The sequence below is a fragment of the Branchiostoma floridae genome, chromosome 1 (assembly GCF_000003815.2).
Source record: "Branchiostoma floridae strain S238N-H82 chromosome 1, Bfl_VNyyK, whole genome shotgun sequence".
Taxonomy (NCBI): Eukaryota; Metazoa; Chordata; class Leptocardii; order Amphioxiformes; family Branchiostomatidae; genus Branchiostoma; species Branchiostoma floridae.
The window spans coordinates 5,683,703-5,697,467 of NC_049979.1; the positions used below are offsets into that span (position 1 = coordinate 5,683,703).

A 13,765-nucleotide genomic window follows, 5' to 3' on the forward strand; every position below is an offset into this window, starting at 1 on the left:
TTCAAAACAAACCTAGACTTTATTTCATTTCTATCATGATAAATCACAAAATAGAAGGACTCTTGCACATGCAGAGATTTTTTCATTGTTAGGGAACATTTTTTCTATAAAAACATATCTTTGCTTTAATATGTAACACTCTCTTGCAGAGCATATATGTGCACCATAAATGATCATTGATCGATTGTGTGCACAAATTTGTAGATTAAAGTGAATGGAAGCTCTCCATCTTTGCAAGTTTTTTAACAGAACAAAATCACAGATTAAAATTAGAGATCTAAAAAAAGATTAAAATCACAGATAACCTCCTTGCTACTGTGCATTTGTAAAAAAAATCAGCACATTTTTTTAAAACTTGAATTCTGATGGTAATATCAAAACACATAACATATTGACAAACATTCTACTGATATAGATATAGAGAACCCTCTTGTGTCAAAAGTTTGAAGCACCATGTTCACCACATATTAATGTTAATGTTACCTCCTCATTTGCAAAATATATACTAACATTACATCTTTGATCTGTTTGCAATTCTTTGGTCCTGTTATGATTGAATGGTCAATGTTTCTTCAATGACAAAAGATTAAATATTCCGTTGCTGCAACTTTTGCTGTCACATTTAACAGCGCTCGAAAGTTCTCACCATTTTCTGTAACATTGACTCAACTTAAGAATCTATAGATGTTGAAACTAACTATCATCAAATTAATGTCTAATGGAATGTATGTACATGTATATAAAGGCATAATCTAACATTATATGCTAGCTCTACTGCTCTCAAGATGTTACAGCTCCCGAGAGGTTAGTGTACACTCAGCAGCTTGGAATTGATTTTGCTCTCATAAGATAACACAAACTTTGGACTTTGATGAAAGCTTTTTTTCCACCTCCTTTAACCTCTGTTCTTTGTCTTGAAGTTCCTGAAGGAGCTGTTGCTCCCTATTCTTTAAGACATACAGATCCTGAAGGTAGTTTTGGGAGGAAACATCTTTGTCTTGTAGTTCCTCGTCTTGGTGGTGCTGGTGCTCCTTGTCTTGTAACCTGTGCTCCTTCTCTTGTAGTTCCCTGAGAAGTTGTTTCTCCCTGTCCTGTAGCATCTGCAGGTCCTTCTGGTAGTTCTGCATGGCAGGGATTGTGATAGGTCAGAAATTCTTTCATCAAGCACCGAAAGTTAGAAGAGTCTTAGCTTCTGCCTAAATGTTTGTGGAAACTTATGAAAAACACACAACAAATCTTTTGATCAAAAACTGTTGACGGACTGACATTGAATTGTTGAAACTGTGTGGATGATTTTCAAAGACCTGGACAAAACTCAAACAGTACTTTCTATTATGTTGCAGTAAAAATGTAACTAGTAAATGACTGGCAGATTACCCCAAATGGAATGCGCGTTCAGTTCGAATCACGTCATGTCGCCATGGCTGTTGCATTTGAAGTGTAGTCTACTACAGTTTCTGTTTACACCCAGTTCAAAGTCTCATAGAACCTACATTGAAGTGAAATATTACAGCCTCAGAGGGTGTAGTAGACTACTGTAGTAGACTACACTTCATTTCTGTCTACACCGGAAAAAAATCTGTAGTCTACTACAGTAGTAGTGTAGTACTACAGTTAAAATGACAAGTGTAAATTGGGCCTAAGGTATGATTGAGTAATACTGATTGATGAGGAAGGAGTCAATGATCCTTACTCTTCTGCACCACTCCTGCACACCACTGGCTGAGAGCTCCTCCACACTTCCATCCCTCCGTACAAACACCTCTCCGTGGGGCGTGGCGTACAGACCTTGGTGTTGGTCTACAGGGGTGTGTACTGTGATGCACAGCACTTTCCTGTTGGTAGGAACATCACCTGATGGCACAGAGGCATTTCAAATTCAAATGAAGTTCCAATGATGTTGCAATAAACACATGTACAAAAAAGAATGTCTTGCCACTTAACACTGTTTACTTTGTTTTGTTATATATCTTTGATATATAAATTCTATTTTCTACCTCATTTACTTTATTTATCATATTGAGTTGCTTGTATTACTAGTCTGCATTTCTTTGGTTTGTTGCATTGATAATATCTTTTATCTTCAATGCATTTAAGTTGATTTTAACCTTTGTTTTATGGTATAACCTATGTTATATTTTTTTTTTGAGAACAGGTAAAAATCAATGCGAACGCACAAGTCAGTGTGGCCTTAGCAAGAGAAAATGGTAAATACCATGTAAGGATTGCTCCAGGACTGGGATGAACTGGACACTGTACTGTGATGGAAAGACTTGAGGTCTGAAGCCTTTTATCACACTGTCAATGTCAATCCTGATGTTGTCTTCCCTTCTGTGGTCACAGCTGACACCACACACCTTCCCTAGTGAAACAAAAACATGTCTTTGGGGGTTAAATAATTATGTGCTAATCAGACGTTTTGTAAACACTTCTTCTTCTTGTCCTTTGAGTAAACACAAACACACAAAAAAACTGTCAGAATTTTCTTTAACATACATTGTGAATACATTGCCATCCCAGCTTCATAGTGTCATTTAATTACATTAACGTTATATAATTAAAACTGCAGGTAGACTTATTTGCAGATAAACGTACCATCATCAGTGACTCCCACCATCAGTGTTCCACCACCACTGTTCAGAAAAGCACATGTATATTTAGCCACTGTTCTTTTCAGATGGAATTCCAAGAAGTTACCATCTCCTTTTTTGAATTCCAGAGACCTGGTTTCTGCACCAAGGGACTCCCCAAGCAGCAAGTGCTCTAAACTTCTGCTGGCTGTCCATTGAGTTCTCAGAGTTTCGTTTGGAACTTTGCTAAACCTCAAAAGATTTGGGGGTTGGCTATTATTGCACCGAGCATTTGATGAAGGATGGTTTGTCACACTTTCATGACCAGCCATTTGATGCTGCTCCAAATTGCGTGCTTGCTTCCATCGCTTTTCCATTTGCACAGAGTGATCCCCGTTATTGTCCTTCTTCAAGGCGACTTTAAGGCGTTTGTTCTCTGCTACTATTTGAAGTTGGGAAATCAAAATCAAACTATTTTCAGAGAGTAACGATAAACTCCTAATTGCCTGCTTTTGCTCTTCTTCGTGCTGGAAGTAGATGAAGCCAAAGGCCCTTTGGTGTTTCTTTCTCACGTCCACATCATCTTCTCTCACTGCACTGAAGCCAAGACTTGTCAGCAGACATGTCAGGCCATGCTTGAGTTCCTCCTTGCTTCGGGATCGGTTGAGGTTTCCTACAAACACACCGTGACTTCCCGACATTTCGCCTCTCGACTTTACATCCACAATAAATTTATACTCAACATTTTGTTTTGTAAGGAGGTGTTAGTTTTGCTAACACATAATCGGTAACGTTACCTGTTTATAATAGGCAACGGTTTCATATTCTGGTAGTGAGAGCCAGTGCAAATTTCACCTGTTTCTGAAGACAATAGACTAACGTTATTGACAACAGGTTCGAAAACACTGCCGTACGCCTTGTCTTGTAGTCACCGGTACTTCAACACAACTTTACTCTACTCTACTCCACATGGAAATTGAAGAGGGTGGGGGGCATGGAGAGTCCCAAGCGTGCGCGCATCTGAAGACGGTCAAGATTTGTCTGCGGCGCGCGAAATTGGCCACCGATGGTCGTCAACTTCCTCCCCAGCTTACCGGGCATACATAACTTTACCTAACACCACACGTAGTCGTCAGAATACACTCTAAGACTGGCACGAGTCGCGAATGTTTACATTTCTCTGGATAAACAGTAACGTTTCACCTTTGACCTCACGATGAGAACGAGGCCACGTGCAGTACTGTACAAATATGACAGAGGACGCTGTGTGACCAGGCACGTTTCTGTTCAACTATTTAGTCTACATTATCTGCAGTTCTCGTGCGATCTTCACAATGACTCGATAGGGTTTTACCCAATCGATAGTATGTCTCAAAAGTGATATGTAAAACACAAGGCTTTCAGTAAACAACTGAATTACTCGGAAGTCTGTCTGCCTGTGATATAATAAACTTGCCTGTGGCTAAACTGACCAATGTTGGCCCTCGACATGGACTCCGGGCATTCACAAAACCTCCCTACATCTGCATGAAGATGAAGCATGGGGGGCCGGAGCCTCGTGTCGCCATCAGCATGGTTCTCCCTGCTAGGGCCTCCTCAGCTGATGACGTAAGTGATGACGATGGTCCTCCCGCAGCAGCCTTCGCGAGGAGGGGCGCCGTGCAGAGCTGCCGGGTTTTCACGGCCGGGAGTCGTTTCCCTCAGTCCAGGGCAACCATAGCCTCACCAGACCATCGTCCCATCGCCCGACAGTCGCAGCAGAGGCGGGTCCTAGAGGCTGCGAACATCCGGGGAAACTCCGCCTTCAGCGCATCGGGGGCTTCAGATCAACAGGTTTCAGTTGCACTACGGCGTACCGATACTCGCCAGGTGTGTGTGTGTGTGTGTGCGTGACGGTGTGTCTATGAGCGTTTCTCTCTCAATCTCTCTGTGTCTGTGTGTGCGTGCGCGCGCGCGCGTGTGTGTGCGTATGTGCGTGTGCGCGCGCGCGTGCCTGGGTGTGCGTGCGTGTGCGCTGCACTGCACTGTACTGTACTGCACTTGAGTTCATTGGCTTGTATACTGTGTTTTCTAAAGTTTGCATGGCTCTATTAATGGCGAACGATTTAATAGTATAGCCATATCTGAGATAGACCGGGTACCGTACGACTGCTGTACGACTGTTAATTTACTAGCGCCGAGGGAACACCGTGAGGAAAGAACACAGGCGTAGTCTCGCCGCGGAAGGGCCCAGATGGGAAACACGGTCCGACAGTTTATTTTTGTACAAGACCAGAAATGTACGGCAGCTTCTTGACCTGTTTCAGATTGTAGCTGTAGGAGTTTCACTTTCAGATTGCCGTGACATAAAACGGGGTCGGCGTAGGGGTCAAGCTGATTTTAGGTGGTCATAATTTTGTGTTGAATCATGATGTTTTTATGATCCTCTTAGCAAGTTCTACGAGCCTGTGAATTTTCATTGAAAAATATTAATGTTTCATTTTTTGCCAGAATTTGCCACTCCTGGGTACCGATATGTGAAATTTAGGGTCCTGGCCCATGAACTACTAGAATATGTGTTCGGTCATTTGTTCAACCTTCCTGACTTTAGATAAATAAGTAACCTGACTAATAAATAACCTTCCTGACCACTTAGATTCCATAATCATTATTAATGATAGCAACATTTTTGGTCAAGCTTTTTTCGCACGCTCACAGGACCCCCTCGCAGTAGTTTTGGAGTTCCCGTAGGATGTCATCCATATAATCAAATCAACCTAAATCAGCCTAAAACTTATCTAGAATGCTCAAACATCCGAACCGTTGCCAAGCAAACCTGCAGTCTGCCAACAATCCGCGCCAGGCGGGATTTGGCGCCCCCACAGCGCCAGTCAGCAGAATGGACAAAACCTTGGCCTCCTTCACCGGCTCTCTGTGGGCCTTGGCGTAAGTTGTTTGTCGATGGCCATAGTTAACTTTGAGGAACATAGATTGCAATACATTGAAGAATTTATCACCAAGCGACCAACACCACAATTAATCAGTTTACTAAAAAAACGGTACGTCAAAAATTGGTTTCATATCTGTTGTGTTGGTAGGTTGTGATAGAAATTGGAAATGATTGACTTTTAGGCCCCGTGTAGGGACGTTTAAGTCGTTTTTGTTAAAATCTTGTTGGACAATCTAACTTTAATAATCAATCAGGATATTTTAAAATCACATGTGCCCCTCGATAGGTCCATTGTAGCATGTGACATATGTAACCGAGGAAAAGAGAATAATACGAACTACTTTAGTATGCAGATTATTATGTAATTTGCATAAGTAAAGAAGTATAATTCCATACGATTGGATGTAAATCATCACCACTTTAGACATAAATGATTGAAATCAGGGCTTCATTTACAAAATTGATTAGAAAAAGGCTACACAAGATGCTTCTTTGCTTAGATATGACTTTCATACATTGAGCAAATTGCGCTACTCGGGTGGAGAAGATGACCAACTACTACAAGCTTTTTATTAGTTGATCTCCTAAATATAAGACGTAGGCGGTCTTAAACCAACCCAGCTGATGTTTGTCTCCCTCCGCTCCGGAGAAGCGCGGTTTATTTTGTTTCGTGACCAGCCGAGGCAAGATTTACTTTCTGTTTGGTAACATTAGGCATATTCAGGCCCGATTCGTATTAGCTAGAGGATCATTTTAATGTAACAACGTGCTTAATTACTCATCCTCTTCATCCGGCGCTAGAGGTTCAGCTGCATGCAGGGGATCTCTATGACCAATAGATATCTTGCCACGGTGCGTCTCCATCTAGGTTTTAATATATAGGAGGCCCTCATTTCCTCTTCCCTCAGGGGTCCAATGTAGAACAGTTTTGGGAGACGAATATCCGTAGAACATGGCCGTCATTTTAATCTTTTAATGGGAATTTTAGTTGACATTTGTCTTCTGTTCGTTTTTATGTACAGTTCTTGGTATGGCCTTAGACATCACTTATGCTACGCAGACAGCTAATTGTAAAATACATTCACAATACAATACAATACAAAATACACTCTCTACATATCTGACTTTGTAACTCTCCATCGAAGCAAAAGGGCAAACTTCACGTCACTGTTATAGAGTCTGAGATTTGTGTTCAGGCTGAACGATTCAGACTCACGCAGGCGACTGAATCTGAGTTGATTCCTTATTCTTATTTTTGTGTCCCCACAGGCGCAGCCGACAGCGCAGGTTCCCATGACGACAGTGCGGGGTCCCATCATGTCGGGGTCGCTCCGGAACTGGTCCACCAACTCCAGCGGGGAGATCCCCTCCGGTTCCCTGGCGCTCGGGCCGGACGACCTGTACCCGTCGGCGCTGGTGGCCAGCACGTTCCTTCTGGTGGCCGTGTTCCTGGTGGGGACCGTGGGCAACACCGTCATCTTCCTGTCCGCCTTCCAGAGCTGGGGCAAGAAGCTGCGCACGGGCTTCGACCTGCTCATCTTCGACCTGACCGTGTGCGACTTCCTGGCCTGCGCGGTGGTGACTCCGGCCTTCACCGTCAGCCTGTTCCGGGACCCGGCGCCCGGCCTGGCCGAGTCCGTCTGTCACGTGTTCGTGTTTCTCAGCACTGCCTGCACCTTCATGTCTCTGTCCACGCTGGTGGCCATCGCGCTGCACAGACTCACCATGGTCAAGTCGCAGGCCAAGCGGCCCATCTCGTGGCGCGGCGCCGTGCTGGTGCTGGCCGGGCTGTGGGCCATCAGCCTCACCTCCGCCAGCCTCGTCACCCTGTACGGCCGCTCCGAGTGGCACGCGCACTCGCCTTCGGGATGTCTGCCGTTCCTAGGCTACAACCACATCAACAACGTCATGGTCTGCTTCACGGCGCCCGTCTTCTGTATCTCCTTTCTGATTGTATGCGTGTCCTATGGCTTCATCGCGGACGCCGTCAGGCACCAGGCCAACAGGAAGGCATCCGTGGCATTCTCTGCAAAGTATGTCCCCGCTGACGGGGCCGTGCACCCCATGGACGGGGCCGTGCACCCCGTGGACGGGGCCGTGCACCCCATGGACGGGGCCGTGCACCCCATGGACGACGCGATGCACTCCATGGACGGGGCCGTGCACCCCATGGACGACGCGATGCACCACATGGACGGGGCCGAGCACCCCATGGACGGGGCCGTGCACCCGTACCCCATGGACGGGGCCGTGCACCCCATGGACGGGGCGTCCCGGAACAGCAGCCCCAGCGCGCATCTGAACTCGCCCCGTGCAGACCCGGTCCATGGCAGCCCAGTCGCCTCCGTTCCCGTGCCTGTCGTGTTGGAGAAGGAGTCCAAAGCTATGAAGCTCTGCTTCTTCATGACCGTGTCCGTGCTCTGCTGCTGGGGCCCGCTCGTCATCTGTCAGTTCATCGAGTACCTGTCGGGACCCAGTGCCGGCTTGTTCCAGGTGAAAGTGTGCAGCATGGCGCTCCTGCTCACCAACTCGTCGCTCAACCCTTACATCTACCCGCGGAACAGCGGCAAACTGCGCGCCAAGATCACCCGCTTCCTCAGCAGCCTGTGTCCGTACCAGCGGACAACTCAGTTGGAGGTTCTCGGAGACGGAGATCTGGAACTAAACCGGAACAAGTCGTCGCACCAGGACCCGATGTACATGGACGCCACTCCGAACCCCAGCCGGGTGGACCGGGCGGTGGGGCCGAGCTACACCCACGGGCGGTCCCAGAGAACGCCGTGCGGCGCCAGGCGGCCCGGCAGGCTGCGCCCCACATGGGAGATCTCCACGGACTTTAGACGGTCCATCTCCAGGTCTAGAAAGGACTCCTATATCGTGCCAACAGACAGTAGAGCAGACGGACCCACGGCGCTGGTGTAGAAGCTGTGTCGGTAAGGTAAAACTGTAACAGGGGACCACTTCAAAAATAATTCCTGTTCAACATTTGAGCTTCCGGGCACCCGGACTTAAGTATTAAAGTAACCCTGAGAAACAACCTAAAGAGTTAAACCTTAACATTGAATTACATGCAGAATAACAAGAAAAATAAATATTTTACAATGCTGCGTGAGCCTCTGAAATCTCTCTGAGTTTCAGACCGCGACTCTGTGAATGAGAACATTGTCAGCCCCAGTCAAGGGCACAAGAAACATTCCTTGGTCATAGAACAGGTTTGGTACATTAGGCATGTATTCGTGATATATAATTAATTCATGAATGCACAACAATACATGTATTACTGCATTTACACATTAAAAAAGTATCTGTTAGTGTTACACCCTTTACTTCATCCCCTCCCCTATTGCACACGTCTGTTCCCATGACTACTTATACTGTAGACACCTGGCACATATGCAGATACAGCCCAGTCTTTGCTTGAGAAAATATTCAGTTCAACACAGTTCAGCAAGCCTCAATGAAAATTCGATACACAAAAAGCCATACAAATCTAATTTCTTCTTTTATGGACTTTTCACATAGGGGAAAAAGGCAACTTTATTGTTGCCTGGGTCAGGTCAGGTCAATACCGTGAAGCATAGCTCTTCTTCCTACTCTTTTCGACAGTTATACGACAGTTTTGTCCATTTTATTATGTGTAACCTCCTTGGTGTAACCGAAAAAATGGACTTGTCAGTCCATATTGAATTGACAGCATTGCCCAATTGTCGAGATATTTTCATACATGCTTTGGAAACCTTTGATTAAATAAGTCAAGGTAGTCTTTTTTTCTTCAAGAACAAGGGCAGTCCTTTAAGAAGACATCAAGTTTGTATGGCAAGAAGAACAAGCAAAATGCTATACATGATACATATGACGACTCAAGGGATAGCGAAACTTGGGAACGTTTCGGAGGGTGAAAGAAAAGCCCCTGGTAGCATTGGATTCATCATAGTGACGGATGATACACATGTAGTGTTACAAGTTGATACACATGTAGCATTATAAGTTGATACACATGTAGTCAGTGTGTGTTATAAGTTGATACACATATATCACTATAAGTTGATACACATGTAGTGTTATAAGTTGATACACATGTAGCATTATAAGTTGATACACATGTATCATTATAAGTTGATACACATGTAGCATTATCATTTGATACACATGTAGTGTTATAAGTTGATACACATGTAGCATTTTAAGTTGATACACATGTAGTGTTATAAGTTGATACACATGTAGCATTGTAAGTTGATACACATGTAGTGTTATAAGTTGATACACATGTAGCATTGTAAGTTGATACACATGTAGTGTTATAAGTTGATACACATGTAGTGTTACAAGTTGATACACATGTAGCATTATAAGTTGAAACACATGTAGCATTATAAGTTGATACGCATGTAGCATTATAAGTTAATACACATGCAGCGTTATAAGTTGATACACATATAGTGATATAAGTTGATACACATGATTTAAAGATCTCTGTGTGGAGTCCTCACCAGAGGGGCTCCTATTTACACTACTTACTCCTCGGATCTGAGACTGCCAGCAAAGCTGAGACTCAACCATTACAGTTTCTATGGAGACCATGCCCTTATTAGGGAGATGCGTACATGTAGAGTATCATCTGTAATTGCAGAGCAGAGCTGTTGGGAGTGACACTCCCACTGTTTTACCTTGTTGAGGGAAAGTGTCTTTCACAGAAAGGAAAAGTCTCCATTAGAAAGGCTGACTGCCCTCTGCTTCATCTAGAAGATGACTTGAGTATGTACAAGTTTATGCCATCATTCAACCTTACTTATATAGTCATTAGTTTCTAACCTTATCTATGTATTTAGTAGAGTCACCTATATAGTCAGCATTGCCACCTATATATTTTAGTCGCCTATTATAGTCCGTAGTTACAATACAGCGTCCGAGTAACCCGGATAAACTGCATCAATGTATGATTGTGCTGTGCAGATAACATCCACTAGGATCACACTGCTAATTACCGTAGGTTACATTACCCACAGGCCTCACAGTGCTTACTATGTTATGTTACACACTACAGGCTTCTCACTTCTTATGTTACACTCTACAGGCTAGCTTATGTTACACACTACACATAATGGGCTAGCTTATGTTACACACAACAGGCTAGCTTCTGTTACTTGCTATAGGCTTTATACTGCTTACAATGTTATGTTGCACACTACAGGCTTAACACTAAATGCATGTATGTTGCACACTACAGGCTTCACAATGCTTACTAGCTAATGTTCCACATTACAGGCTTCAGACTGCTTATTTGGTTATCATACAAACTACAGACTAGCTTATGTTACAAACTACAGGCTTTACACTGCTTTAATACTAGCTTCTAGTTACATACTTCTTACTACTAATGTATGCTACAGATGACAAGGTGCAGCAGTAACATATGGAAATCCCTGGTTAGTGAGTTCGAAATGGCCATCCTTCTCCAGCTCTATCTCTAGGGTAAATACAGTCTTGAGTAGTTACAGTTGTGAAGCTCTACACATACAGGTCCATCAAACAGCGGCACCATGCACAATAAGTTTGCAGTATTCACACATACTAAAACCACGAGAGAATGAGCGTACACATGCACACTAATAAACTGCCTGCTTAACACAATATAAAGGGCACTTGGGAAGAGACCTGGTACATATTGCTGCATACCACTTGGAAAACCCCTTCAACACAATGGCACATAAATGTATGTCTACATCTTAAAATATATATACAACACATTTAATCATAAACATATGTTCACAGCAGTTTTGGTGTAATTAGGACTGGATTCAAGGTTATTTCGTATCATAACAGAAAAAATGTCCCTCAGGACAGCAATATTCTACAAGACAGCACTTCAGTCAATTGAGACAGCACTATATTCCACTGAGACAGCACTACTGTCCTTGAGGACTGCATTATTTTCCAATCCGAAAGCAATGTTATGATACAGACCAGCAGTCATGTCCCAAAGACGGAAATATTTTCAATCAGTAGGACAGCAGCATTGCTCTTTAGGACAGCAGTTTTGTCATCAGAGAACAGCAGTTCTTTTAATACAAAACAGCAGTATTGTCAGGCTGGCTGGAAAACCACCTCAAAGAAAACACTGTGCTCCAAAGAATGCTTCAGGAAACAATTATTCCATCTAAAGTTCCATCAGATGTTTTGTAGTAAAACATCATCATTCTCATTCAACATCAAATCATGCAGGCCCACCCTAGCTTACTTCTAGTCTCCAACAAGGCTGCGCACCCTCAAGTCTGCTTTGAACCGATCACGTTCGAACCCAAATCAATCGTCACCAAAAACTCACCACTATCTTCCCTTTCTAGCCATCTTTGTCAGTACCATCTAGCATCATTTTTCACCAGATTAAGAGCAAAGTCAATTCAAACTTGGACCCTCAAAATGCTTTCCTCACTTCCTTGCTGAAACTTCCATAGACCCATTGCAGAATGTGCACACCACATTATCAACTATGACCTACCCATAATCAATAAATAGAAGTTTCAGTTACAAAGTCAGGTAGTTGTAAAATGCAACAAACACAATTTGTTTCTTCTACACATTAAGATATATTAAAATATACACCTAGTAATATATTATATAATCTACATTAAAGCCCATTCCAGACTTCCTGAAGCACTAACAGCTTTCAAGGAGGTATCATCATGACTATGTACAATCACAGGCTCCTTCGCTCACTAATGTCACAGAAACTACCCTCTCATATGTTTAATCTCATGTTCTTGAGACATGTCTTCTGTACTTCAGATGTGTTTCTTGTACTTAAGACATGTCTTCTGTACTGAAGTCATGTCTCCTGTACTTAAAACCTGTCTTCTATACTTAAGACATGTCTCTTGTACTCAAGACCTGTCTCCTGCACTTAAGACCCGTCAGCCAGACGAAGGTCCAGCTCCTCCTTCTCAGGAGGCTCGGTGGCGCCGTAGGTTTTGTGGTTCCCGTCCTTCATTGGCGGGGCAGACTTGGGCGGCGTGGTGGGCGACACGGACGCAGGGTCCATCAGCAGGGCAGACACAAACGGCTGTGGGAGACAAAAGAAACATTAGTAGGAGACACTAACGGTTGTGGGAGACAAGAAACATCAGAAGGAGACACTAACGGCTGTGGGAGACACAAACGGCTGTGGGAGACAACAAACATCAGTAGGAGACACAAACGGCTGTGGGAGACAACAAACATCAGTAGGAGACACAAAGATCAGTAGGAGACACTAACGGCTGTGGGAGACAAGAAACATCAGTAGGAGACACAAAAGGCTGTGAGAGACAAGAAACAACAATAGGAGACACAAACGGCTGTGGGAGACAAGAAATATTAGTTGGAGACTATAGCTGAAGGTTAGAGGGGCTACTTGTTGCCCTTGTAATTTCAGGCTGTCTCTAGTTATGGTTAGATAAAATTTACTTGTTTTATGATATATAGCCTGGGTCCTGTGGGCTAAAACTGTTAGCTGAAGGTTAGAGGCATTAATTTTTGTGATTTGAGTAAATTCTGTTAGTGCCCCTGTTTGGTGGGCAGGAGAGAGTGGGGCATGCTGGTCTTCAGGCTGGGAGAAAGAGAAGTTTGAACTTGACTGCAGGCTTACCAAGTCCCCGATGTCAAACGGTGGGTTGAAAAACTACATGTAGAAGGAAATGTGGTGAGAAGCATGAAGACAGTATTAAACAGTATGAAGACTTTGTGGGAACTACCTCAAGAGTATTGAAGTGTGGGATTTATACTTTTCACAGGAGAGCAGTAATTTTCCGTATATGTGCATAATATAACATAATAATTGTTATCATTTAGGGGTGTTTTTTTACTGAGAAGTTTATGTCTTTAATGTCAATGGACCGATCCTGATTGAACGCGACATCGAACAAAGAGAACCAGGTAGAACCCCCTACCCCCTATTCTGTTCCAAACACCTCTGTCAAAAATAGCCCCAGTGGGACAGAAATGGCCAAAGAAAAATGCTATGCCTTTTTTGTTGAAGACTTTACCCACGGCCCTGTCTGAGAGGACTTCAGGACCCAAAAAGCTAAACAAAAGTCAGTCGTTTTTATCAGCTAAGCAACGGTGGCGGCCAGTGCTGTCCAACAAGCACCGTTTTTTACAGAGGTGTTCGAAATAGAACCATGATCGAACAAAGGACAGGGATTCAGGATCAGTCCATTGACTGATTGATCAACTGACTGATCGATTCACTGATTGATCAATTCACTGATTGATTGACTGACTGATC

General features: G+C 43.8%; 3 protein-coding genes across 8 annotated transcripts in view; 1 reads left to right on the forward strand and 2 right to left on the reverse strand.

The window, feature by feature from the left end:
- LOC118425841 lies at positions 1–3,791 on the reverse strand. Its single transcript, XM_035834955.1, has 4 exons — positions 2,596–3,791; positions 2,216–2,362; positions 1,694–1,854; positions 1–1,121 (listed from the first exon to the last, which is right to left on the reverse strand). The coding sequence occupies exons 1-4, from the start codon at positions 3,269–3,271 to the stop codon at positions 843–845; spliced, it is 1,263 nt and encodes a 420-aa protein (XP_035690848.1). The 5' UTR covers positions 3,272–3,791; the 3' UTR covers positions 1–842.
- A 2,983-nt stretch (positions 3,792–6,774) lies between these two features.
- Positions 6,775–9,142, forward strand: LOC118403685 (probable G-protein coupled receptor 75). The gene has a single exon (XM_035802495.1). It carries the CDS (start codon positions 6,793–6,795, stop codon positions 8,419–8,421), a length of 1,629 nt encoding a protein of 542 aa, XP_035658388.1. The 5' UTR covers positions 6,775–6,792; the 3' UTR covers positions 8,422–9,142.
- Positions 9,143–10,345: 1,203 nt separating this feature from the next.
- The window catches only part of LOC118403309 (CSC1-like protein 2), a 37,366-nt gene continuing 33,946 nt past the window's right edge, over positions 10,346–13,765 (reverse strand). For all 6 annotated transcript variants that reach the window (XM_035802391.1, XM_035802310.1, XM_035802163.1 and 3 more), the window contains 2 exons: positions 13,127–13,159; positions 10,346–12,562 (listed from right to left, as the gene is read on the reverse strand). In XM_035802391.1, the coding sequence (XP_035658284.1) occupies positions 12,404–12,562; positions 13,127–13,159 (192 nt within the window). In that variant the 3' untranslated portion in view covers positions 10,346–12,403. The remainder of the gene's footprint in view (positions 12,563–13,126; positions 13,160–13,765) is intronic.